This window comes from Tachypleus tridentatus, chromosome 3 (genome assembly GCF_004210375.1).
Source record: "Tachypleus tridentatus isolate NWPU-2018 chromosome 3, ASM421037v1, whole genome shotgun sequence".
Classification (NCBI taxonomy): Eukaryota; Metazoa; Arthropoda; class Merostomata; order Xiphosura; family Limulidae; genus Tachypleus; species Tachypleus tridentatus.
In genome coordinates, this window is record NC_134827.1 from 70,486,788 (window position 1) to 70,514,710 (window position 27,923).

Sequence of the window (27,923 nt, forward strand, 5' to 3'; positions counted from 1 at the left end):
AGACCCTGGACATAGTCTGTGTTCACTCCAATAATCCTTTCCCTTTTAATACCATGCATTTTCATTGTAAACTTTAATTAACAATATTACAAAAATTAAGCTCCATTTTCCAATGCATATATAGTATTTAATTCAAACTTATCAGCTTAACTGCAAAGCTATGCAATGAATTATTTCCTTTGCACTGTTTTTAGCATTATAAGCTTGATGCTTAGTAAATGGGGACTAATCTCCTAAACCTTTATTTTGACATGTCCCCCTATTTTGACAGAAACCTATTATTATTTTTTGTGATAAATATTGTTTGGGCTTGTAATTTTTTTTTTCTCCATCTTTCTAGAGTCAAGATTTACTATTACAAAAACATGTGCTTTAGGCCCTTGTAATCTACTTGACAGCAAACAGAGAACAGGCCTTGGGCTTGATCACTGTGACAGAAGCAGCTCAGAATATTCATGTGTTCACTGCTGCAAAGATGATGGCTGTAACAAAGATGGAGCAGACAGTGTTCATCCTTCATTGGTCATGATATTTATTTTACTCTTACTTATAACAATTGTGTTCTTATCCTTCTCTGGATAAACAATAAACTCTTGTATTTTGATACACTTTAAATAATTTGTGAAAAAGTTTTGTTTTTTAAATTCAAATTTATGTTTCAATTTCAATGCTTTACTTAGCAGCTAAATTAATTTGGAAAACCCTGAATTTATCCAGATATTATTTTTTAAACACAATAACTATTTTAACATTAGGTAATGCTGACTGTCTGGTTTATTTGAAGTTATAATTAACCAAGAGCTGAAACGTCCGTTGAGACTCACATTTGTGAACATTCATTTTCAAGTTTCATCTATTTATGTGCTCACTTGAAATAAATGTTTGACCTTTTTAAGTTTTTATTTCAACATTTAATTTTAGAAATTCTACTGATCAAGTAAAACACAAAGTTTTATAACTGTCACATTAATCATTAGTTTAATCCAGCAGAATACCAACCACATTTTTGTAAATGATGTTCATTTATTAAAGACAAAGCATTTAGTTTCTGTTATTAAATGTGTCATTGATACTAAAAGTATGCTACATTCATGACCGTTTCAGAGCGCTTTCTATGTGAGGGTGGCGCTGCATGGTCATGTGATATCCTCAGTTCAACATTATATTGTACGATGTTTTGTAATTTTTATATTGTATGTACGAATTAAATGGTGTAACATGTATGGAAACTGATAAAATAGTTCACTGATTTGTAATGCCATATTAATTGTTATCAAATTATGACTTTTTCAAAGAAATAAGATATTATATAACTATATCCAGGAAATAAGATGCTACATAATTGAATCATTAGGTAAACTAATTATCTGTCAAAATACTTTGATTATGGATGAATATGCTTGCATGCCAATGCTCTTTTATATATTTCAGATTGTTTGTGGGTGTATTATTTTTCAAAACTTAATATGACACCCAGAATATTCCTTCTCCAAAGTACACATGTTCAGTGGTATCACACACAATTGTTATGGATAGTTAAATATGTTAAAACTGCTGATAAACAAATTACAGAATTTTGATCTTAAAAAATTTTCATTTTAATGCATGAAACAAATTTAAGAGAAATAAAAAACTCACTCAAAACCTATTCTTTAGCTAACAGCTATTGACTAAAATACCTTATCCAATAAAAACCATTCATGTATAAAAGTTCTGCATGTTAGTTTCAAATCTTAGTAAAATTATTAACTTATAGCTAGATGGTGCTTGTAATATGTGGTGAAAACATAAGCAGCAAAATCAAATATAATTTATGTTTATTATATATACAAACACTTTTACAGTTGTGAAATGGTTTCTTTATTGGCACATAAAATCTATAGACTTTTATAACACAAATACTAAATTTCTTATCCTTGAATGTAAAACATTAAGGTAGGATGTAAAAATTACTAACCCAACAAACAAATTTTTAATTGCTCTTATTAATTCCATATATACTAGCCCATGGCTAGTTTTTCCTGCTTGTATGATATTTTATAAATTACAACCCTATATTAAACGATTAAAATTTACAAATATAATATCTGATGTTAGTTTTCCTTTCACATCATTAAATATCTATTCTCAACAGATTTTTGATGATATGAGTTATGATAGACTAATCCATCAAAAGTCTGATATGTAAACATATAAATGTTACTTGCTGTAAATTAAAAAGTCCAATTAATTAGCTTTGTATTACAAAAATTGTAACTTAAGTGAATAATTTTAGGTGTGATTAGAATTATTATTTCACATCAACTTTTACTGATATGAGCAGTGTTTAGATGAAATGACTCAGAACATCCAGCTGTCTCCAAACGCATATTTTCTAAAAATCGGTTCCTCATCGTCAAACTTTGCTGTATGTTTTACATCTGTATCACAACTGCTGTAGTAAACTGATTAATTTTAACATGATTAACATTTTAACCTCATTAAATGGCACTCTAGTTGTAGCAGTAATGAAAACACACAATATCTTCAAATGAAATATTTATTAGGTTGAGGATTAATTCGTGAGCATTTTTAAATAATTTCATTCAAGCATTACATGCAAGACTATACAATACTTCAATGCATGAACACATTACACCCAAAACATTTATTATGATACTTTATTTCATGTAATACCTAGGTATATAGTATGCATTGTTTTAAACGAAATTGCAAGAAATTAAATGCGAAAAGCAGATGGTGTCAAAAATGCTCGATTTTGTCCACTTGACATTCCATTTAATGAGCTGAAAATGTAAGCAAAAATTAAAGACATATGAAAATCAAACACACCATCTATTAGAGCAAAAAATTATCTACTAAATGACATGAAATATTTTGCGAAAGCATTTCATTTATGAATATATTTTTTTACCTTGAAAAAACGCTCACGAATTATTCCTCAACCCAATATATATAACCTTGGTTATAGAAGTAGAATTTCAACTAAGGCTAGTGCACTCTTATGCCTATTAATACAAATTTTTAAAATATCCTCTTAAAATATCCATTGTTTACTTGGAAAAAAACACTTCAATTCAGGTGTGTTACTGTGTGCAAATATATCCATACAATTTTGAAATAATTTATGAATCCCATTGAAATATTTTAATCAGCCTTTACCATATATTCTTACATCTCTGAATATGCTCTTCAAAAAAATCAAGGTTGTGAAAAATAATAAATTATCGAATTTTAAGTGTCTCTGATATGTACCATTGGGCAAAGGATCACATTCAGGGCATTCAGGTCTTTCTTGTCAATCAGGAATCAGTCCTGCAGAATTGTGTAAAGTTTGATCTACTTGAGCGCTATGAAAAATGCAAAACTGTGGCAGGTATTAGGTCACATCACAACTTTATTCCTCACTCTACCAACAAATTGTATATGAGAAGGCTATCAGATGATATGTACACAGTTGTAACTGTTGGTAGTAACAGTGAAAGTGATGCTGCAGCAGCTCAAATAGGGTCTAATGATAGCAATGACAATTATCAGCCAGGGAACTAGATGGCATGCATATACGATCATGAATGGTATGCGGGAAACATAAAAGATAGATCAGATGAACATTCCGATGTGTTGGCGTCATTTATGAAGAAATCAAGAAACGAACTGTTCTCATGGCCTGCAAGGTCACGTAAAGATGAAAGCTGGATTCCTTTTCTACATATTCTTTGTCTGATAAGTGCATCTACTGTGCAAGGCAATAGTGCTCGCCACTATGTTCTAAGTCAAAGTGATCTCAACATAATCAAACTCGATTTTTCGGAAATTTATTCAAGCTGTCTGAACAAAGCAATGTTTATTTGATGTTGTTGAGGCTAATTTATCGCTAAAGCAGTTTTTGAAATATTTCATTGTCACGATTATTACAGTTTGGTGTGACTATAATCTTTCTCAGTTGTCCCCTGTTGTAGCACTGCACTTTTTGTATCTGATTTACCTTTGTATTTATTATATTATGAATCTTAAACTCAGCCATATCTGCATAACTGTAATGCATACACAATATATTTGCATTGCCATGTGATCTAACTAGTTATGCCAGTAAACTTGTTCAGAAGTGAACTAATTCTTTCTTGTTTCTTACAATTTCATTATTTAACACTGTAAAGGCTGGTTAGAATATTTCAGTAGGATTCATAAAATTCTGACAGGTATTTTTCAAAATTGTACGGATATATTTGCACACAGTAACACACCTGAACTGAATTTTTTTAAAATAAAAAATGTATGGTCAGAGGATACTTTAAAAAATTATAACTCAAAAAGTAGGTTGAACACCATCCTTATTTTGTTTGTAGATCATATTCAGAGATGTAAGAATATATGATAAAAATCTGAAAAGGTGACATGGTCAAACTGTGGCCTGAAATAGGGCTATTTTTAGCTAAATCATAAAAAGTTGCAACTAAAGCATGCAACTAAATTTTTTACAGGAGATCTAATAGACTTTTAATTACAACAACTACTGATTTATCAACTGATATGTTATAGGTAATTTGAAAACAAAATTCAGCTTTGTATCATATTAAGTCTTAGAGCTATGGCTTATTAAATAAACCAATGTTTTTTATGATTTTGGGTTTTCAGGTGATTTTACTGCCTCACTATGAAAATCCTAAGAGAGATAAACTTGGTTTGAGACCATTTTTGAATTCTGTGAGAATAATTCAGTCAATGTAGCAAATTTCAGCCTTCTATCACCATTACTCTTGCAGCTTTAAGCAGCCAAAGTTGCCCGAAAATGAATTCGCCAAAAATAAAACAAAATTAATTAAATTTTACAGGGCTGTAAATCAGAAACTATTAGAGATATTGATCTAATCTTTGGCAGTTTTTCATTATATGGGTAGATGAACACATGAAAATTTTCAAGACATTCTGAGGGGGTCACCTGGAAATTTTTCCAAAATCTGGATGATTTGACATGGAATTACAGTTATGTCATTCAGTATCCAACCGCAAAAATTAATTCAACTCATAAAACAAACATAGATGACTGAACCACAGAAATGGGTTAGAATTATTTTCATGTTAGATACTGCAATAACATTCATTTTTTGGAGTTCAAGAAACTCCTAGACAGGGTCAACAAGTAACATAATTTCAGCCTAACCATTTGGAAAAGTTTGGTGAAGTAATGTGATTATTAGTGCCTGGTATATTTTTTGAATGATGTTCAGACACCAACAAAATATTATCTAATATTCTGGATATAAGGGAAGTTTAATGCAGCAAACAATTACGACATAACCCTTTGGACAACGAGAAAACAGTTGGTCCTCTGTCTTTGTACACTGATCCTTCAACACGAATTTTATATTTCAGGAAACCATTAATTCATCTCTCCAACACCCATAAAATAGTGACCATTCTACTTCTAACAAAAAATTATTATTAGATCACCTCTTTCCCTTTCTTTTCTAAGAAAAGTTAATCCATTTTATCCCATCTGTGTCAAATAACCTTCTCATCCCAGGAATCATCTAGGTTATTATCCTTTAATTTTTTTTCCTTTTAATAAGTTGCCATTTTTTCATAGATAAGGAAACTAACCCATAAACATTATTCTAACTAAGGCCTAACTAATGACTGGTATAGAGATAATTAATTACCTGTTATGTCTAATGGGCAATATGTCTGTAAATACACTTGAAAATTCTGTTAGCCTTACTACTAGTAACAAAGCATTGCTTTATGTCTTGGGTGACTAATCTGCCATTATTCTAAATTATTTCTGCAGTCATGCTGCTGACTGGATTCCCCATCCATATTAAATGTGTGATCCTTGTTATGAAAACTCATATAAATTACCTTGTCCTAACTAAAACTGAAGGTCATTTGTTCAACTTACCAACTGATTCAAGTCATTCCATAATTCCTCAACATCCTCAATACTGCTATAGATACCCAAAAGTTTACTACTGTCAGCAAACTTCATTAATTAAACTCTTCCAATATCATTAATGTAAAAGAGAAAAAGCAAAAGCCCAAGCACTGAGCCCTGAGAAACTCCACTAGTAATAACAAGGGTCCAGTTCTGCTTTCTCCAATCCAATTAACTATTCTGTCCTCAACTTCTACCACTGTGATTCTCTTTTTTGTGGCACTTTGTCAAAAGATTTTTTCAAAACATAAATACACCAAGTCTACACTCAATTCAATATACATGTAACAAGCAACATTTAATAATTAAATAATGCAATCACTATGAAATAGTAAAAAAAAACACCTGTGTAGCTTAGCAAGTTTAAACAATTAAGTGAACAGTATATAGTTTGAAAAGCATTTTTAAAATACATCCAGTAGCTATGTCATAACTATATAATAATTTAGTTTATGAAACTCTCTTTCATATTAACAAGTTTAAATATAGCTGTAATAATCTGATATAGTGTTGTTCAGCCATGACACTGTTAACAATACTTTGTAATAGCATGTATAAGACCCTTTAAAATATGTAGTTTTCATTCAGCTGTAGTTCTGAAAATGGATATTTACAAAAAACACCCATCAGCAACAACTTAACAATATATATATAATTTAAACAATTCTAAAAGTATTTAATAGTATGGATAGAGATATACAAGCATATTCTTTCTTCATATAATCACTTTTTCAACTATCTTTTGTACAATTGTTGATACAGTCATGACAGCAGAGTAATGAAGGATATGAGAAGACTTCTTCAGAGATAGAATTACTGACAATGAATCTTTCACAAAATACATCTGTCTACATAAATGTAAAGAGAAACTTACACTGAATATTCCACAAACTACATGTCTGCATAACAACAGATTTACTGACACTGAATCTTTTTCAAATTTTACCTGCCTGTATAAATATAAAGACAGACTTACAGTCACTAAATTTTATACAGACTACAACTGTGTACATAAAAATAGACTTACTAATTAAAGTTGAATATTCTAGAAACATTTGTCTATGCAGAGTTACAGTGACAACATGTCTGCATAAGCTTACTTACATCATCAGACGTTATCAGCATTATGCTAAGCCATTGTTATGATGAAGATGTACATATAATTTTGTATACATCTGATGACTTTATAAAGTCCAGTTTTGTTTTTATACCAGCTTTTGGATTTTTGCTGGTAAGATCCATGTGTATACACTATGGTTGTTAATGTACTCATAAATGATAATTAATTCTAACTGTATGGCTAAAACAATTAATACTATATCAAACTTTATTAGTTTTTTTAAAACTCAGGAGTAATGTGGAACATAAATATTTAACATAAAAAGCCAATGTGCACTTCATCAAAAAAGCATGAGGTAACTTTAAGATACTTAAACTTGTACTAAATGTTTTAAAAGTGTCTAAATTGTTTATTATATTAAATAATGAAATGAGCTAATTCAAATTTGTAATGAAATACAGAAAAAACTTTCATGGGATAGCTGCAGATCTTATTCAGTAATACAAGACACTTAGTCACTGAAACAGATAAGTAATACTGATGATATTCAATGATCTCTCAAAAGTTTTCCTTTGTTTTTTGAAAGAATCATAAATCCTTTCTTATCATATTTCTTAATGATTTCAACCAACACAATTTCGGATTTTAATGCTCGACAAACAAAAAGGTTTACTGCAAGATTCAGACATGTAGGAAAAACATAAGTTTTCTATCACTTTTCACAGTAAATATCACTTTCTGTTCTCCCTTTCATTGGTCAGCAAGAGTATAGTTATTGTTATTCAAGTCATTACACTATAGAAAGCTTCACTACAATCATTCAAACATTTTCCCAGCATAACAGTAACTGTACCAAGTCTTGCTCACTCATTCTAAGTTAATACTGTCTTCTGATCAAATGAAGATCTGAAAAAAAATCTCATTCTAAAAAAATAGAATGAATTTCACTTGGTCATTGATTTGTTAAATGTCAAAAAGGAAACAATAATGAATGCTGCAGTTACAGAAATTAAACAGATGGTGTAATAAAAAAACAAACTATCTTACCACTTAATTAGATTAAGCTTTTTAGTAACATCACAAGTTGTGGACCAGTACTGAAAAACTGTGTTCAAATTCATTCTATTCCATGAGCAAAAATCATGACTAGACCTGGATTTAGAAGCAGATCTACATTCATATGACTGTTATCACAGGCCATCACAACAACAGCCTGCTTTCCTGGTATTCGCTTACAAACATAGTTTTCATATTGTCGCCTGTTTGTCTGACGTGTCTCTAGGGTGCTTAGTCCTGAGGGCCATCTCCGTTCATGTGCATTCTCCATCAGGTCATTAATGATGTGAGAAGGGCAGCCACTTTCAATTAGAGCCCTCTTAACCATCGCTTGAAGCACAACGTCAGGGGTGGAGATCATTCCACCCCATCGAGTGACTCGTGCTCTCTGCAGAGAACTGGTCCACCTGAAAGTAATATATCATCATTCTACCAGAATTATCAACAATAAAAAATTATATGTTACACAGCAACAGGACCATGATAATACAGAAACAAAACAGATTATAAACCTACAGAATCACAACAACACTTTAATAAATACAGCTACCACAACCATCCACAATAAAAAAACAAAATAGTTAAAGACTCACAATAATATTTTAGTAAGTATAGCTACCATAACCATCCACAATAAATAAAAAACAGTAATAGAATCATGATGATATTTAAGTAAGTACAGCTATCAGAACCATCCACAATAAAGAAATAATAGTTACAGAATCATAATAATATTTTCACAAGTAGAGATACCAAAACTATCCACAATAAAGAAAGTTATAGAATCACAATAATATTTAAGTAAGTACAGTGACCAGAACCATCCACAATAAAGAAAGAATAGTTATAGAATCATGGTAATATTTTAGAAGTAGAGCTACCAAAACCATCCACAATAAAGAAAGAAGTTATAGAATCATTATAATATTTTAGTAAGTAAAGCTACCAGAACCATTCACAATAAACAAAGAATAGTTATACATGGTGACCCTTAAGTCCATACCAATCCATATATCTCATGTATCCAGTGTATCTGTGTGCTGTCCCTCATTCTCGCTGCATAATATTATGCGACGCCATGTTCTGCGAGACATTTTCCAAAACAGAGAATGTCATAGAACATGATAATATTTTAGTAAGTACAGCTACCAGAACTATCCACAATAAAGAAAGAACAGTTATAGAATCAATATATTTCAGTAAGTACAGTGACCAGAGCCATCCACAATAAAGAAAGAATAGTTATAGAATCATGGTAATATTTTAGTACGTACAGCTACCAGAACCATCCACAATAGAGAAAGAACAGTTATACAGGGTGGCTCGTAAGTCCCTACCAATACATATATCTTATGTATCCAGTGTATCTGTGTGCTGTCCCTCATTCTCGCTGCATAATATTATGCGATGCCATGTTCTGTGAGACATTTCCGAAACATAGCAGGGGTATTGTTCCAAATGCCATGGTAACACCTGCCGTTAACTCATCATTAATATTATAACTTTGTTTAGGCACAACATATGGACAGATAGGCACTTACGGGCCACCCTGTAGAATCACGATATTTTAGTATGTACAGCTACCAGAACCATCCACAATAAAAAAAAATAGTTACAAGATCATAATAATATTTTTGCAAGTACAGCTACCAGAACCATCCACAATAGAGAAAAAATAGTAACAGAATAATGATAATAAATACAGCTACCAGAATGATCCACATTGAAAAAAGAAGTTATAGAATCATGATAATATTTTAGTAAATACAGCTACCAGAACCATCTACAATAAGGAAAGAAGATATAGAATCATGATAATATTTAAGTACAGTGACCAGAACCATCCCCACAATAAAGAAATAAGTTACATGGTGATGATAACATTTTAGTAACTGGAATAAGGTGTCTCAGCTCTACCTGTAAAAAATATGCAACTAAAGAGGAAAAGGTAGTGTGTTAAAGCACAGACTCTACATAGGATTCTAAAGTCTCAGATACAACACCAAAAACATATTGCTGAAGAAAAGAGGCCATTCATAATTTATAAGAGAAGGAAGCAGTAAACGAACCTTGGACAATGCCAAGTTTCAACACAGGAGATCCCAACAACACACAAACCATGTGTATATACCAAGAGCCAAAGTTGAGGAAGAGAATATCCCTCTAAAAACATACTGAATCTCTGTGGCTCATTTTGGAAACGAGAAGGGTAGTAGATAAGTAGCATAGAAGGGTAGTAAGTATAAGCCAAAGGAAAGGAAACTGGGCATGGAGTAAACACACAAGAAAATCAAGCCATGCACCCTTCAATGGAGATCAGTAATAATATTTTTTGATACCCACAATACTCATTACCATGAAATACTAAACTATTACCCCAAAATAAATTAGCAAAACTGTTGTCATCTTAGCATATAGGATAAAGATTTGCAAAGCATTTTTGTGATCCTAACCAATATCTTTCATTTTAAGAAACATTAGGACCAACACAATGTTTATTTATTAACACATGGTCATCACACAGCTTGTAATGTTTTCCAAAGATTTGAACTGGTGAAAGAATAATAATAATAAAAAACAAAAAGACTTGATGAAAGTAAAACACCATGGATACATGCTAAATTACTTAACTGCACAGACAGTTAAGTTTAGTCACATAACTGATGTTTTAGAATGTGCAAAAAAAAAAGTGAGCTTCATCTTATGATCTACGTTAAAGGGCAAACATCTCTTTGTACAACTTTACAATAAATTAAAACATGTTTTCATACTATACATAAATGTTTGTTTTACTTTAGGTCTCATTCATAATAGATTCCTTTGCCATAATCATTAAATATGTTTAGATAAAATTTGATAACACATTATAACCTTAAGTTATTTTATGAAAGTGATTTTGATTAATATGATAAGAGAGCCTAGTTAAGCAGTAATCTTTGAATACAATGTTTGCAGTTAAGTTTATTTCAGACCTGGAAATGCTATTAAGTTCCAAAGGATAACTACATGTATTTTTTGTTGCAATAATAAAATACCTAACTGTTATACTCTTTAGCTAATATTAGCTTTTCGAATATTAAAATGTCTATTATGCAGAGTTGCAAATGTTTAGAGTAAGACCATCAGATACAAGATAAATGGAATTAAAACTACTTAAGTTTCCTTAAAATAAAACAAAAATTAAGAGTGAGTAAGTTTAAACATGAAGAAGCACAGCAAATAAAGTTACTGGATTTTACCACTTTCTTGTTTTGTGCCATAGTAGAATATTATAACTGAAATAAATATGACAACCATGATAATTATATGACATTATTCTGCAAAAACATCCATCATAACTCATCACTTCTATCTCTTAATTATGGTGATCTACAGAATGAAAAAAAAGTGACCTTGAAATTTCATCTTGTCCAATGGATTCTACAAGGTTTGGTACATATGGGTGGGATATTGTGATGGTTCTGATACACTCCTGTAATTAAAGAAAAACAACAGAACTTGTCTGTAAATATGAATAATAATGCTGAGCAAACATTCTCAATAACTATGATCTTGTATTAATTAAGATCTGGTTATAATATAAAACTTTCAGCTGTTGCATACATTAAAAGACTGTGCATTTTACATACTTCCTATACAGAAAAATATACAGTTTCATTCCACAAACACAAATATTGCAAGTGTAACAGCAGTTAATTCACCAAGTTACTTCAGATCACAATATTTTTTAGCCTTGAAAAAGTTTTTACCTTTCTATAAAACATATTATCTTTATTTGAGACATTACTAGTATACAGATCTGCCTGTACTTGTTTGAGAACCATGAACTAGGGAAAGTACTGACATGAACATACAGATCAATACACAGTTGACAGATAAAATGATGACACAATGCTAGCATAAAGATCAGACCATACTTGTTAGGGAATGTGATGACATGTTACTATACAGATCAGTCTGTATTTGTTAGAGAATGTTATGACATGATGTTAACATACAAATCAGTCAATACTTAGTTAACTCTTCTGGTTCATACATTATAAGCACATTTCAAATTACAAGTTAAAAAATGCTACCTTAAGCAAATCTATCTCCTGTTTTTGTTCATTTAGCTCCTGCTGAAAGTCTGTCATTTGCTGCTGCTGGCTTTGGACTAATACTCGCATCTCCTTAATACAACTATGGCCCTAAGAGTAAGTTTTAGGATTGATCACATAAATTTTACAGAACATATAAATATCTTCATTTACAACACTATCTCTGGGTGCATAATTATCAAAAGTATAACAGTTTCACATAAAAGTTTTTTTTCAATGCGAGAAAGTTAAGAAATTTAATTTTTTGCAAAATCATTCTTTAAAACCTGTTGCTCAAAATAGGCTTAAATGTGGCCATATTAATGTTTTTTCAGATTCCAAAATTTACTCAGAAACTTCTGATTGATATCAGATTTATTTTCATATTTGTATTTCATATATTAAATTATTCAGTCAACCAAAGTAGTAGCTTGATAAGAGCACTGAACAGAAGTTTGCTGCATAAATGGCATTCTGCAAATACAAAATGTACATTATTATCTTCTTGTTTGGGAAGTAAATGAGTTGCAAGCTGATTTCAGCTCTTGAATTCTATGCTACTAAGACTGGATGTAAATACTGAAATATCAATGGACATATAGTTAAGGAACATTTATTCTAAAGCAGCAATGGGTTTTATACAATAAATTTAATTATTTTTATTTACAATAGTTTCTGCTATAGATTGGTGACTGATTCAGTTACATTGATTAATGTCACTACAATAACTAACCAATCAGAATTAATCTTTCTAATAGTTACGGTTTTTTACATAATCAGTAAAAAATGTGAGAAAGTAGAATGTTTAAGAGTTTGATTGACAACACAAGCAATTTAAAATTGTCTTTTGTTTTGTTTTAATCCCTGACTGCAAAAAATTAAGCTTTCAACACTTTTCCAAAACTGAAAAGTTACCCAACATCTAGCTGGTTCTCTAATGTTCAGATAGCAATGAATCAGAAACTCTTACTGTATTAAATACAAAAAAACTCTTCAATAATATCAAAAAACATTCAGTCCATATTCAGATTTCTACATGCAGCCAGAATCTGGTCAAAAAGAAAAGTTAGTTTTGTGGTGCTAACTGTATTACCTTCTAGAATTATCACACAATTACAAGAAGTTAAAAAGTTAAGTTATTCAAGTATGTTAGAAAGAAAAAATAATAGAAATACTTTTCAATTATGATGTAATAGATCAAAGTAAAGCATGAAGGAAACCCCAATAAAATATATACAACCAAAAATTTTCTAGAGATCAAAATGATTCATCTTTTCACAGTTATTAATTTTTTAATACTTATTAAACATTTAAAGAGATTTTAACTTTTGTTTCTGAAATAATGCGAGGCAGAATTACTATTACCCCTTTTTGTATAACAGCATCACATTTTTCATTAGAAATGTTCCTTTTATATTACATACCTTGAGTTCATCTTTAGGAATAACTAGTCCACACCCTTGTTGGCACTGTACTGGTCGTTTCGGGTTGTACTCACATTCAGCTTCGTGAGCTGTAAGCCTGTCTAATTTCACCACTGCACCACAACCAAAAGATGAATTGTCACATGTAATCAGAAGACGAGACAATAGATTCCTCAGGATACGAGGCACAGGCTTTAGCTGTGCAGTTGTAACAGGGGTTCGGTCAACTGGACAGGTCTGTTGACGAAGAAACCACTCATGAATGCAGCTCCGACAGAAGGCGTGTTCACACTGAGGTGCCTAACAAAGAAGATTTTCAGTCTGAAAAAACCATACACCAAAACCACATCTACCTTATGAAAAGAGTGACTTTTTTTTTTTTTTTTTTTTTACAAAATTAATCATTTAAGAAATTCTTTAGTTTGGTAGTTTAGTGATGTGAGTTCCTTTCCAAAGTGCATTTACAATGATAAGTTATAAAGTTTAAAAAACTGCTCAAGGAATGTAAAAAGTACTTGTAATGGGTCTTCTAGAACTCCAGAACAAATAGAACATATAAGTTCCTCATCCACTTCTCCATGGAATCGTCCAAGGTCAAAGCCCATCTTCCACTCTCAACAATACTTAAAGAAAACAATAAAGTATTTATTATACATAATCTGATTAAATCATTTATGTTTAAAAATAATAAAGTTATTACTTAGTTAAATCTGTCATTTTTCTTCAGATCATTGTTCAGAGTCCTCTTACTGGCATGTCAGTTTAATTTTATGTAATACACTAGCAAATAACTGTTTTTTGATTTATAATTACATTTTTCCAGCTAGCTAATAGTTTTTTTGAATCTACCGTTTGGTGTATAATAACATTAATATCTTTAACATCAAATGCAGTTATAACTACAATTGTGGGAATAAGGAGTTATAATTTACCTAAATATCAGACTAAGTATTCTTTTTATAATTTAACACTTGTTGCTGTACCATAAATACCAAATCATAACAAAAAACCAGAAAAGCCTGATATCTGAGTTAATACAAGCTTGATATCTAAATACCAAATCTGAGACCTACAAGTTAATAAAGAATACACTATTAATCCAATTTAATATATTTTCACAGTCAGGAAAAATACGTGAGACTTGGAAGATTATTTTAGCCTAGGATGAGTATATATAGGTACTAAATTAAAGTCAGAGTATGTTTCCAAGAAAAAGTTAAATTTTTGTGAATTGATTAGGTTACTTATTTCAAGGAATTTTAATACAGAAATTAAACCACTGTTTATCAAACCTACTGAGTTATTTATCACAGACACTTAACACATATGTCAGAAAAGGCAAGTCTCCCCCCATAATAAAAGCAGTCATAATATTTAAGAACAAAAGGCTCATTTTGAAAATAATCAAGAGTAAGTAGATGTCAGTCTTGAAATGGTGCATGAGACAGTTCTCTGCAAGTGTGAATGCATAAAATAGACTACAAATGCAATCCACATGTATCACTACAGCCAACACATTATATTCTACCAATAGCAGACCCAAATCCATTGAAGAACAAGATGCTAACTACCACACATTCCTGCATTCAACAACAGACTAAGTCACCCTTCACTTGATCATTCTACTGTTAAAGCATACCACATAAACCTTCCAACTATGATATTGAGAACTTTAATAATGACTACAATGTATTCTTTCTTGTCAGATAATGCAACTAGAAGTTTTTCAGTACCATAAGATGTATAAAATCCTTATCACGTTTTATTATACTATTAACCTTGTTTTACTTCCAGCTACTGACTACGAGTGCTTTCTGAAAATCCAATGTAAAAAAATGCACACATTTAGAGAAATTTAATTTTCTTCTTGTTCTACGAACTTTCAGTTTCACTATTAGTCAGTGATATAGTCATAATGTTAAATATTATTGATAATATTGAGTAAAAGTCAAGAACGTATAACATTAATGTCAGTCAACTACACTTTAATTTACCTGCCATAGCCAGTGCCGAGAAAGCCTATAGCGTTATAGCATTACTTACTATTTTCACTTATCTTTTGAGATTAACTAGTAATATTAAGAAACTTAGGCCTAACGCTTGCAGTATTAACAGGCTATTGTCGTTAAATATATTACGAAACTTACATTTACAAAACTCGCCCAGATGGTAATAAATTAGAAGTACAGGTTTATCAATGTTTACTAATTTTAATTTATTGTTGTCATATGAAAAATAAGCATTTTATAAGATTAAAATTAATAACCTTTCGGAAAGGTGTGTTTAAACCCACAGCCTCAAAATTTTCATCTCCCAACATGGCGGTAAACTACGTTTTTCTGGTGAATTAGTTATCAAAAATTTAACTTGAAATTTTTTAGATACTATGTAACTTGGTGTTCTTCAGAAATTGTACAAACAAAATATTTAATTATTATAAATGGATCTTTTTTTTTATAGTTTCTTCTTTGTTTCTGCTCGATGTTGTCAAATTATAAAATGTCAGTTTTTTGGACCACTGCACGGTGGCCTGATTAAATACTCATTTCTAATATACATATTAATAGGTAAGAGGTTTTTTTTTAGGTCTATCTTTATTATGTATGCAGTATCAATCTAATTCGCATTGTATGTCATTTTTTTTGCAAAGTTTTTGCAAAATGATTTACCGAGTTATAGAGGAGTCCATCGGAAATGCTTTGTAACTTTACATATAATTTTGTTATGTAGAACGGAGGCACTTTATATACTATAGTAAGGAGTTTTGTATTGGTTGGAGTTTATTAATATGTTTTGGTGATAAGTTTAACCATGCTAGACATGAGTTTTCTATTACAGAACTTTTGTATGTTTTGTATATTTCGCTTATATTATCTAGTTAGGTTCTATAATTTTTGCCAGTTAGAATTCTTGAATAACTTGTACGCTTTCAAATTTTTGTTTGCATATTATTTGTGTATTTAACCAATATTAGCTTAGAGTCACAGGTTAATCCTAATAATTTTGTTGATGTTGTGATCTGGAGAAGTGTTCTATTCATATATGAAGTTTTGGTGGGTCATTCTCATTCTCGTGTCTCGTTCCTCTAGTGACAGAAGATAGATAGCTCATTGTGTTGCTTTGTGCTTAACTTCAAGTGACAACAAAAACTCATGTCTTGTCAACTTTGTAAATACTACTAACTGATTTTAGGTACATTTATTTTAAATAAATATTTATTCCACAATATTATTTAATTAGTGTTGTAGATTTGTGGCTACTGCTGAGGGAGTGTGGGTACTTACTTTTACAGACCGCAACATTGTTAACTAATTGTGACGAATACCCTAGATTGGAATCTTCCCCCCTTCATTTCAGGTGGGGGGTATGGTGCATACAATCATCTCCCCTACAGTTTCATCTGTTGAATTGTTTTATTGCATCACAGGCCTACAAATTGTGTGTTTGTTCGTGTGATTCTCGTGTTCTTACCAATCGAATTACATAATTAGGCCTAGATGTAGGCTTTTTCAGTAGCCGAAATGTACATCTTTATTACAGGCGTGCTTCTAAGCTTTTCGATCTAAGCGATAGTTCGTATCAGTCAGTAGGCCTAAGTATACATGCAAGTATTGTGGCAACAAGATTACTCTGTGACTGCATGTTTACAGTTTTCAGGTTCACGTAATCAGAGATTACCAATTTGCAAATTGAACAGTCCAAATAAGTGGTTGCAAAAATCATCCCCCCATCGGGTGTAAAAAATCTACGCCCCTGTTTTGAGGAGCATATTACCGACACACATGATGAATAAGATAGGGCTATCTCTCCATTACCAATTTGCAAATTGAACAGTCCAAATAAGTGGTTGCAAAAATCATCCCCCCATCGGGTGTAAAAAATCTACGCCCCTGTTTTGAGGAGCATATTACCGACACACATGATGAATAAGATAGGGCAATCTCTCCTTGGGAGGAAACTTACATCTGAAGTAAATGATACCGAGAAGGTTCCTCAAACATTTATTATACATTTTCTATTTTTCGAAACGTCTGAAAGCCAGCAAATAATTCCATATGGTAGTTGCATTTGTTCTGTCACACAGAACCTTAGGATATACAGTTTAGAATGCTTTCTTGACATCGAGAAAATATGTGACAGTGAATTCATTCTTATAAAAATTGTCCATACTTGTTCTGTTATTCTGATCAATTGGTCAGTTACCTGTTTAAATTTTCTAAACCCACTTTTGATTTCGAGTAATTTTGAGGTGATCTCTAAGTAATTTGAGAGTTTATTGTTAATTATTCTTTCTAGGATTTTTCTTATACAGCTGGTCAGATTGAAGGAGTGGTAGCTGTTTGGTTTATTTACTAGCTTCTTTCTTTATGGAAGTTTAGTACAATCGCTTACTTCAAGAAACTGGGACGTATCCAGAAGTGAGCGAGAAGTTATATGGTGCTGTTCATATAATTTCTCTGTACCATTTCATGAGAACGATAGCCTGGATGCCATCTTCTCCTGCAACTTTGTTTTTGTAATTTTAATAGTCTGTTTTACTTATATTTGCTAACTAATATTTTACCGGATTTATGTTTACATCTTCGTTTCTTAATCCATTGTGTTTGTTGTCGAGAAATTGTGATGTGTACATGTTATTATTTTTGTGTGTTTACTGATTACATTAAAGAAGTGTGTGTCTTAAACGTGTGTTGGAGATGTTCTTTGAATGCTTCCGCCTTTATGAATTTTCTGTGTTAGTGAATCGTTTTAAATGTGTCCAGAATTTTTTTAGGTCTGATTTTTCATTTAGTTATGAGCAAAATTGATCTCATCTGTTTTGTTTTAGTTCTTGTTCGTCATGTATTTTATTTCTTAATTAGTTTATTTGTGTTTTAAGCGTGGGGTCTCCGTAGTTTCGTCTTTCTTCAATCATTATTAGTTAAGAGTAAGTTATAAGTAAGATTTCTATGTTTGTGATTACCTTAGTTTTGCTTGTTTTGGAAGTGTTTGTTTAGCTGCTGAATTTATTTAGTTTGGTTTGTTTTGAGTTTCGTGCGAAGCTGTACGAAGGCCATCTGCATTAGCCATCCTTAATTTAGCAGTGTAAAACTAAAGAGAAGCCAGCTATTTATCACCACCCACCACCAACTCCTGGGCTATTCTTTTACCAATAAATAGTCGGATTGAACGTAACATTAAAACGTCCTCAAGGTGTTTAGGGCAAGCATATTTGGTGTGATGGGCATCCGAACCCCCGACCTTCAGACTGCGAGTTGATCGCCCTAACCACTTGAACATGCCAGGCTTTAGCTGCTATAATAAGGCACTCAGTGACTGTATTGCAATAAGCATCAGTATACTTTGAGTTCATGGCTTGATTTGTTATTTCTTTTGGTAAAAGTTGAGATAAGATGGATTGATATTTCATCCAACTTGCTTTCTCATAATCGAATTTTTCGGTTTGTATACATTTATTCACATGAGGGATGAGATTGAAGACTGGGAGATGATCACTGTCAATATCAACTTGAAAATGATAAAACTTATGACACATATTATATAAGCACATACACAGATCCAGTATTTCACTGGTGCATGTGCATAAGACATATATATACGCTGGAATACCACCATTTTGTAAGACATTCTAATAATTTAAGCAATTTTCTCCCATTTGGGTAGGCCCAGCATGGCCAGGTGGGTTAAGGCGTTCAACTCGTAATTTGAGGGATACGGGTTGGAATCCCGGTCGCACCAAACATGCTCGCCCTTTCAGCTGTGGGGGCGTTATAATGTGACGGACAATCCAACCTGCCTTTCCTCTAGTCTTACTCTGCTAAATTAGGAATATCTAGCATCGATAGCCCTTAAGTAGCTTTGTGCGAAATTAAAAAACGAACAAACAAACCCATTTGTCACATCGAAATACTTTATATTTGCTGTTAACGTACCTCAATGATTATTGTAATTTCATTAGAGGTTTTTAGGTGAATTAAAAGGTTAATGTCTGTATCTGCAATCGGTAAGCAGTGTATACCTGCTACAGTTACAGCCATATCATTTTCAATGAAGATATCTACAACTATACGTTCATTTGAACTTATGGTTTCAATTTCCTTCACAGATAACTAAAATTTATAAAGCGACAGGATTTTTCCTTTGCAATTGTTTTTATGTTCTCTATCTATTCTTATTGTCGAGTAACCTTATAACCAGAATCTTTGTTTGATATATAAACACTTATAACTATGACATCTGGTTTAACAAATTTTGTGCTGTCTTCAATCTCGTGTTTGTTGGAAGCAAGTGCAACTTCAATGTTTACATGTAGCGTAAGGAATTTATTTTGTTAATGAGCCTTTAACGGGTGTTATAATTTGAGAAGGGCGTGTTTGTGTCTGTCTTTTGTGTTACTATGTTGGTTCATGTTCTGTGTATTCTACTACGAATTCTGTTAGTATAATTTTGAGAACTTTCAGTTTCCGCTTCTTTTCTTTTTCTATTTGACTTATGGTTTTTCTTGGTTTGTTCGAGTTGGGCGTTTTTTACACTGTGTCACATTGGTTACGTGTTATTACTTTGGGTTTGGTGGTGTTCGTCTTCTTGTGTTGTTTTTACTGCTGTTGCTGGTTTTGATTTTAGAATTGGTAGAAGTGCTTCGCTGTTTTAGTTGTGGTTCATGCCATGCAGATAATTTATGTTTGAAATTCTGCTAACAGTGGGTGTTTATTTGGCCAAACACTTTATTTACAGCTCTGTCTAGGGAATGTACATGATGACATTTTGTGATTCTTTGGTAATGTATTGCTAAACATTCTAGCCTGAAACACGCATTCAATATTTTTATAGTCACCCCCCCACACACACGTATAACCAACATATCTAGTAGCGTATTATGTAGGGAATAGAGGGGGCTCAGCCCCAGAGCCCACGGTCTTAATTGGAGTTCACTGATAATTTTATTGTATGTATAATTACATGGGATGTAAGGACTACATAACCTTAAATCCGCCACTGAGAATATCGAGGCTTCATTTGACCGGTATTTGATTTCTCCAAGAAACGTGTATCAAATTTAATTTTCGAATAAGATTAAACATTTTTAAACTGCATTTAATTTTTAATATTAATTAATTTATTGTCGTACTGTATTTTTGCCTCATAGCAAAAAGTTCTAATTTCTAAAGTTATTAATAAATGCATTATATTAGATTGATGTGAAATTTATGTTAATTTCTAAAGTAATTAATGACCTCGGTAGCAATGGATATAACGAACACAGTGTGGTGAGAAAGAATACTATTATTATAGTCTTCGACTTCTTGAAAGTGCTCGAGAGATTACATAAAGAATAAGTCTAATAATATTAATACATTATAAAAAGTATAATTAAATATATACACCAACAGATATTTGTCCATCTTTATACAAGCAAACCTTGAAAGAAAGTTGTAATTTCCGTTACGTTAAGCATTTTAAAATACTTATTAACAATAAACATTTCTATCAGGCAGGCCCCTTTTATCATCCGTTTTTCCAGTTAGTGGAGCGCGAAGCATAAATACTACTCAAGAGCTTTGTTGCAGCCACAATTAACTGTAGAATAAGTTGTTAATTAGATTTACCCTTGTTCCCGGGTGGCGAGGATATTGCAATTAGGTCTGAATGTATCGGTATTTCTACACAAGTATCTCTAAAGCTAATTGATCGATGTACACGAAATTTTTACACAAAATGGAAATTCAGTATGTGATAGTCCTCCCCAAATTTGGTCCTGATCACTTTAAAGATTTTTTTTTATAGTGGGGAGACAGGCATTTTTGCAGTTTTGGATTAATAACGTTCTAAACCGTGTGATTGGATTTGTACCAAATTTCATTGGTATATTAATGGTGAAACTCATTACAGTACAAGAATCGAATCAGATCGTTAAGTATTCTGGATCTTTTCGACGGTAAAATTTGACGTCATTCAATGTAAACGCACGCAATCTCGAAAAGGAAGGTTCATTCTTGAGGTTACATGACCGTTGAAGTTTATCGTGCCCAATCATCTCTTGTTTGTCGCATGATTTTGTAAAATAAAATCCAATATCTCAAATAAATAAAATTTTAAATTAAGATTTTGTTACTGGAGAGAACAAGCGGAATCAACCATTTCTGCCCAACAAGTGGCTTAAGTTAGAACTGAAAATCTTTACAGAACAGAGATAACACAGTACTTTTTTTTTTTTTTTTTTTGATTTAGTGAAAACTACAAAACTAATATTGTAATTTTAGAATAAATTGAAACTAACAAAAATATACGAGAAAGAAACTACAGATAATGCCAGATAGGATGTTTTTCTTGATTGGATACAAATTATCTTCCAGAAAATATACTATATAGGAATTTTTCGCGTTTCTAAATACATTGGTAAATACAATAATACACCTAAATACCTTACACAGTTGGGTATATGTTTGTTCGTTTTTTGAATTTCGCACAAAGCTACTCGAGGGCTATCTGTCCCTAATTTAGCAGTGTAAGACTAGAGGGAAGGCAACTAGTCATCACCACCCACCGCCGACTCTTGGGCTACTCTTTTACCAACGAATAGTGGGGATCGACCGTCACATTATAATGCCCCATGGCATGTTTGGCGCGACGGGGATGCGAACCCGCGACCCTCAGATTACGGGTCGCACGCCTTAACACGCTCGGCCATGCCGGGGCTGGCTATATGTGAAAGAGAGTATCATTCTTTTTTCTCTCCTTTCGTTGAAAGTAATGCCACTGATCGTGATGCTCTCTTTTGTCCCTAAAATTCAGCTGGACACACACTACTCTCGTCTATCCAACCACATTCATGTTATCATGCACAACGCGCAGTTACAGTAGAATTTAACAGTAAGACTGAAATCGGTTTTTAAACAGCGAAGATTCATAGCTAGCAAATCAACAAGATTTACTTGTTCAGCAAAGCTTCCTCAGTTAGGAATTCAACACATTTCACTTGAACTGATTATTGTAAACATACAATAAATTTTAACATCACAGAAATATTAACACTTTACAATTACCTAAGATCTGCAAGATTGGTGATACGTGCTAAAAGACATATCTGTGAATGAAATTAATATATATCACATTTAAATGTTCTTTGTATTAATCTAACTGATGATTTTAATATTAACGTTTAAGTTTCTCAAACTACAAAACGTTTTCTATAAATTAACACTACATGTACACAACACCGAGAAAATAAGATTACGTGGATTTTAATAATTAAGACTAACTTTCAACTACTTATGTTAAAGTGTAACAAAATGGAGAAATATTGTTGCAAAACGTTGTTGGTTTTTAAGCTCAAATTCGAGAAAAACTATCATGTTTATTTTGTAGCAACTTTGAACAGAAAATTTATATCAATTTCTAAATAAAACTTTGCTAAAGTGTAGCATTCAATCTTTTGCTTTGAAACCCCCCACCAAAAAATGTTACTTTAATGCTGATGAAACATTTTTTCTGATGTTGATTAATGTAAGAATGGTTTTCAACATACACGACACCTAGAACACAATGATCTTGATATACACTGCAAGAATATTTTTCAACATGTTCATGACATCTAGGATATTCTGTGCACGTGGTAAGTAGAAACAATAATATGTTTTGATAAATTCTTCTGATTATTAGTTGAGCGATGACCAACCACTGAACAAACTAAGACAGTGAAAGAGGATACCATGATAACAAAAAATTACGCAAGTCTTAATTAATATTCCCCCTGCTTGGTTTCTTTACATTTGCAATTACCCTTCTTTCTGATTGCCTTAACTTCAATAGGAATTACATCAACAATTGCATCCATATCACGTGAACATCACAACTTCCAAATTTGCAATAAGACCATAATAGATCTGACTTTCATTCTTCCAATGTGTATTAATAAAGTTTAGCATTGAAAAGAAATTTTTCTATTAAGTCACTTTGCAAAAAAGCAATGACTTTCACCAAAGTTTGAAACAAAATGAGAGAACTCATTTTGAAATGAAGGATTATCTGCAAGAGGTAAACATTGATGAGCATAAATGTTCTGCACTAAGTTGCTACTCAAATATAATTTCTAGGGCTCTTATAATTTTGTCTGATATTGTGATGACCAAAGTAATTAATTTCACTATGACTGACTTTCAATTTTAGGGTTAAGTCATTTTATCACTATATCTACTTATACCAACCATAAAACACATTACTCATAGAAATTGTCTATAACTGTTAGTTGTTATACAAAAGAAAAGAGTACAAGACACATTTCAAATGCCAAAAATAGTTTATCAACCAAAATTCTAGAACAAGAGCTGTATTTCATAAGAATGTTCATTTCCAGCTTAATAACAAAAAGATATAGTATTTCTTACATGAAAAAAAGAGGGCACATTTGTGTTCTAAATTTGTGATATTTTAACAATTTCTTGTTCCTCCCTCTTCTCAGTTTGAATCTATTTCACAAAACAAAAACTTAAAAAATATAGTCAAAATAATTACATACCTACTCATTAAAGAAATCTTTCCATAAGATAATTTTTCTTGTAAATTGTAAGCTTACACAACAAGGACTAGAGATTAATCTACCTAATCTCTTTTTAGCCAACAGCTTCATGTCTGAGAAGTTCTTGCAGTCATTAAAAGTATGCTTTTGGTTTAAACAAATATTAAACCACAGTACAAAAAATTTTCATTAATAATAAATGATGTTTGGACTTTAAATTCTTGAACAGTTTTTGGTTAACTTCATGAAACAAGAGAAGTCCAATCAAAGAGAAAAAAAACAAAACAAGGGCAGCCTTTTTTTTTTTTTTTTAAGTTTGCATTTGAAGCCACCTAACACAGGGAAATACATAAGCTACAAGCTCACAAATAATAAATTTTTCAACAGATTAAACTGGGAAATTACCTCTACACTGTATGACTATTATAATTTATAATTTTAAGTTGATGCTAATATTGCATTACACTACAGCATAGAACATACAAAGGTGACTGTTACTTGCAAGACAATCATTCTGTTGTCAGTTTCAAAAATAGTCTCATATTGTTTACACAAATTTACAGTCACACTTCTTCGAGGCATACAGTATCAAACCTTCTAAACACTCACTGTAAACTACAATCTACAGGATTAACACCTCCATTAAATGGCAAGGACATTTTTTCATATATATATATATTTATTCACACACATATAGATAGCTTTTAGTAGAATTTCAAATTCCCCTAGCCATAAGTTCTATGCCTATTTAATCCCATACATTTTTTTTCCAAGGTTAACTAAAGTATTATTCAACATCCTATGAAACTAACATCTGCAGTAGAAACAGTGATACAGAAAAAAGTTTTAAACATCATTACAAGTTGTTACAAATTATCATCTCAAGTCAAAACATTTTCATTTGTATAAGATATTAATTTATAAAATAAAGACCTCCCCAAAAAAACAACAACAAACCAACCCATTCTTAATGGTTCTTGTACAGTAAGTGACTTGTGGTGACACACTGATATTGTTAGTCTTCACATTTCTTGATCAATAAGTTCCCAGAAAATATGATTTGCTACATTTACAAAATATTTAATCTCGTGGGATTATTTACTTAACAAAAACTGACCATTAAAAAAAAGTTTTTACTAATAAGATCTAGCAACTCATTGATAACATCAGAAAGCCATAAAACCTTTTAGGTTCAATAAGTGATAAAATAAAAATGCTAGACTAAAAAGACTCAATGAGAGAAGCACAGAGTTGGAATAATTAACTGCTAAAATTAGTTTAAAATTAATGCAAATAGAAAAAAGTCTCCAGAGCTCTCCCCTACACGAATCTGAATATATTCCAAACAACTTGAAAAAAAGAAGGCCAAATTTACATTAAAGACAGATGATTTTTTCAATTATTACACATCTACATTGACCTTGCAGGAACAATAACTAAACAAGGAATTAATTATCACACAGAAAACTTCAGTATTAATAGTTTCTTTTTCTCTCTCTCCCAAGATACAACTCTTGTGTACAGAGACCAATTTCATGAGGAGAAACTACTATGTTAAGAAACCTATTTTGTGGATATATATAAACATAACCTAGTAAATCTCCCTGAATACCTTTAAGATACAGAACAACCTTAATTGAGTATAATACAGATATAAAACAATCATCAATTTTTCATTTTTTAACAGGTACTTCATTTATATTGGAAGATGGCTGATGAAATAATACCAGAAACTGAAATAAAGAAACCCAAAAAGAAATGTCATTGCTGATATAAAAAGCTTGGGAAAGAAGGTTTAAGGCATTTCAACTGGTTGTAATAATGATGAGAAAAACAAACCCTGAACCATTTTGTCTTTATTTACAGCACCATACTCAAAACTCCATTATCACGTAGCAAATCTTATACATTGTTTAAATGCACCACAAAAATATCCGAGTTCAAGCAACAAACTTCCTGTCTTGAAAAAACGTTCATTTACAGGTGGCATTGATAAAGTAACAGAGGAAACCTCAGCTAGCAACAGAAGGTGTGACAGAGACAAGATGTGTCATTACAATATTAATTCTGTTGGATATTTCATTTTGGAACATTTCATTGACACACTACTTAGAGTACATGAGTGACGGCTAAGTGTGGAACACTTTATAACATCATTTCTCTGCCACTAATATCTTCAAACTCTAACAACTGTCATAATTCACACACATTTTATTTGTCCATTTTGCTATTAGAGACATGTTCCTCACGAGATGATCTTGATGAAATTTGGTGCGAGCATTCTTTTTCCACAGCTCCCGCTCCATTATTTCCAGCTTTGATTTCATTATCTTTAAAGTTGCCTTTTAGTTCACTAACCTTTGGTTTAGCAAAGTCTCCAGGAATATTCTCTGAAACAGTAAAGTATAACAATCGGACAACTTTCAAAGTAAGTACTTTTACTAACACGAGTTAGAAATTGACCAACATTTCCTTTTTTTTCTGATAGCTTTGACTTAATTCAAAATTTCAGTAATTAGTGTATAGCAATTAATGTAGCATTAAATCTTAGCTAATAATTCATTATTTTAACAATATACAGGTTTTAACATTTTTATAAACTGCCCCCTTCAGTAACTATGAAATTAAACAAATTACTCAGTGATAAAATCATTGCTTAGACAAACCATAATTTTCACAGCCTTCAATTTTGCTTGGTTAAAGAGCTATCAAACAAATTAAACCTAAGATTCTTGAGATAAAGAAAAGTATTTTTAATCTTAGCATGAAAATCATTTTGCAAACTGACCATTCAAAACAACTACTCAATAATTCAGGAATACATTTTTTTTTAGTTTATTAAAACACTTAACTAAAATACATGATTTTTTGCATGTAAAAAACATAGTGCTGACTGAAAAACTGCCAAATTTCATGATGATATATACACTATATTAAAAAATACTGGTATCAAATCTATAAAGACTTTAAGCAAGTACAAAAATGTCAATACATCAGTCAAATTGACTGAGCCTACGTTGAGAGAGTTAAAGTTTGTAGAATATAAGACATGACAGATCATTCAGAATTTCTAGTAACTTTAATTTAATACAATATAATTACAGACAAGACAAATTAATTTTGAGAATTCATACAATTTTTTGGGAAATATATTATTGTTGGATTAGTAACATGCTAGTAAGTAGATGCTTAACTATTGGTGTGATCATATTTAAAGAATATGAAAATTTGTGTTAAAAATTAAGTGGACAATGCATCATCATTTGTAGTTGTGTAATATTTCTCTTGATTTGAAAAACCAAGCATGCAAACACACTGTGATGTGTGTACTAAGCTGAGTAGGTTTTCTAATATTAACTGTTCTATGTTATCAATAATTAAAGGGATGTGTGGGGTTTATCACACAACAACAATCTGACATATGTCACCCAATGACTAGAGAACAAGCACCATATCTCGTGAAACCTACTTGAACCAGAAGCCAGATGTTTATTTGAAGCATTCTCCATGTGACGTTGCTGTCGTACAGCTGCCTCGGGGCGTTCCTTTTCTTTCAATTCAGAAGCCAGATGTTTATTTGAAGCCAGCCTTTCCACTGAATCTTTAGCTCTCTGTGCAACTTCTGAGTAAGTCAGTTTTCGCCCCTTGTCTTCAGATCCAAGCTTTGATAAAAAAAAGAAAAGAAATATAGCAGTACATCTTACATAGATTTATTTAAAACTGACATTAAATCCATTTCAGGAACTACAAATTCATGTAAAAATGTATACTCTCATTATGTTTTTGGTAAATTTATATATTAAAACATTTTTTCATTTATGAGATAGACGGAAATACTTGTAGAAGGCTGATGAAATTG

General features: G+C 31.6%; 3 protein-coding genes across 37 annotated transcripts in view; 1 reads left to right on the plus strand and 2 right to left on the minus strand.

Moving 5' to 3' along the window:
- Positions 1–4,621, plus strand: part of LOC143247116 (uncharacterized) — a 28,012-nt gene extending 23,391 nt beyond the window's left edge. For all 11 annotated transcript variants that reach the window (XM_076494614.1, XM_076494616.1, XM_076494621.1 and 8 more), the window contains one exon: positions 341–4,621. The gene's annotated coding sequence lies outside the window, so the exon portion shown is untranslated. The remainder of the gene's footprint in view (positions 1–340) is intronic.
- LOC143247115 (E3 ubiquitin-protein ligase NRDP1-like) lies at positions 1,801–15,891 on the minus strand. 5 transcript variants are annotated; one of them, XR_013026381.1, is made up of 7 exons: positions 15,815–15,891; positions 14,064–14,171; positions 13,549–13,848; positions 12,125–12,235; positions 11,441–11,520; positions 8,040–8,455; positions 1,801–2,786 (listed from the first exon to the last, which is right to left on the minus strand). XR_013026381.1 is itself a non-coding variant. In XM_076494608.1 (6 exons), exons 2-6 carry the CDS (start codon positions 14,151–14,153, stop codon positions 8,110–8,112), a joined length of 927 nt encoding a protein of 308 aa, XP_076350723.1. In that variant the 5' UTR covers positions 14,154–14,171; positions 15,815–15,891; the 3' UTR covers positions 6,591–8,109. The 5 variants fall into 5 exon arrangements, 4 of the variants coding, with proteins under 4 accessions (XP_076350723.1, XP_076350725.1, XP_076350726.1 ...); XM_076494608.1 differs by lacking the exon at positions 1,801–2,786 and having other exon boundaries at positions 6,591–8,455; XM_076494610.1 differs by lacking the exon at positions 1,801–2,786 and having other exon boundaries at positions 6,591–8,455; positions 15,696–15,873.
- Positions 15,892–23,826: 7,935 nt separating this feature from the next.
- Positions 23,827–27,923, minus strand: part of LOC143247118 (la-related protein 4-like) — a 41,237-nt gene continuing 37,140 nt past the window's right edge. For all 21 annotated transcript variants that reach the window (XM_076494641.1, XM_076494636.1, XM_076494632.1 and 18 more), the window contains 2 exons: positions 27,534–27,726; positions 23,827–26,454 (listed from right to left, as the gene is read on the minus strand). In XM_076494641.1, coding sequence (XP_076350756.1) covers positions 26,276–26,454; positions 27,534–27,726 — 372 coding nt within the window. In that variant the 3' untranslated portion in view covers positions 23,827–26,275. The remainder of the gene's footprint in view (positions 26,455–27,533; positions 27,727–27,923) is intronic.

What these genes read in the sequence shown, in the direction of transcription:
- LOC143247115 (XM_076494608.1), bottom strand. Translation starts at nt 14,153, where the DNA reads ATGGGCTTTGACCTTGGACGATTCCATGGAGAAGTGGATGAGGAACTT. An exon ending in TTCTAGAAGACCCATTACAA is followed by an intron (nt 13,849 to 14,063) that starts GTACTTTTTACA and finishes CTTCTTTGTTAG; the next exon opens with GCACCTCAGTGTGAACACGC. An exon ending in TTCCTAAAGATGAACTCAAG is followed by an intron (nt 12,236 to 13,548) that starts GTATGTAATATA and finishes ACTTACTCTTAG; the next exon opens with GGCCATAGTTGTATTAAGGA.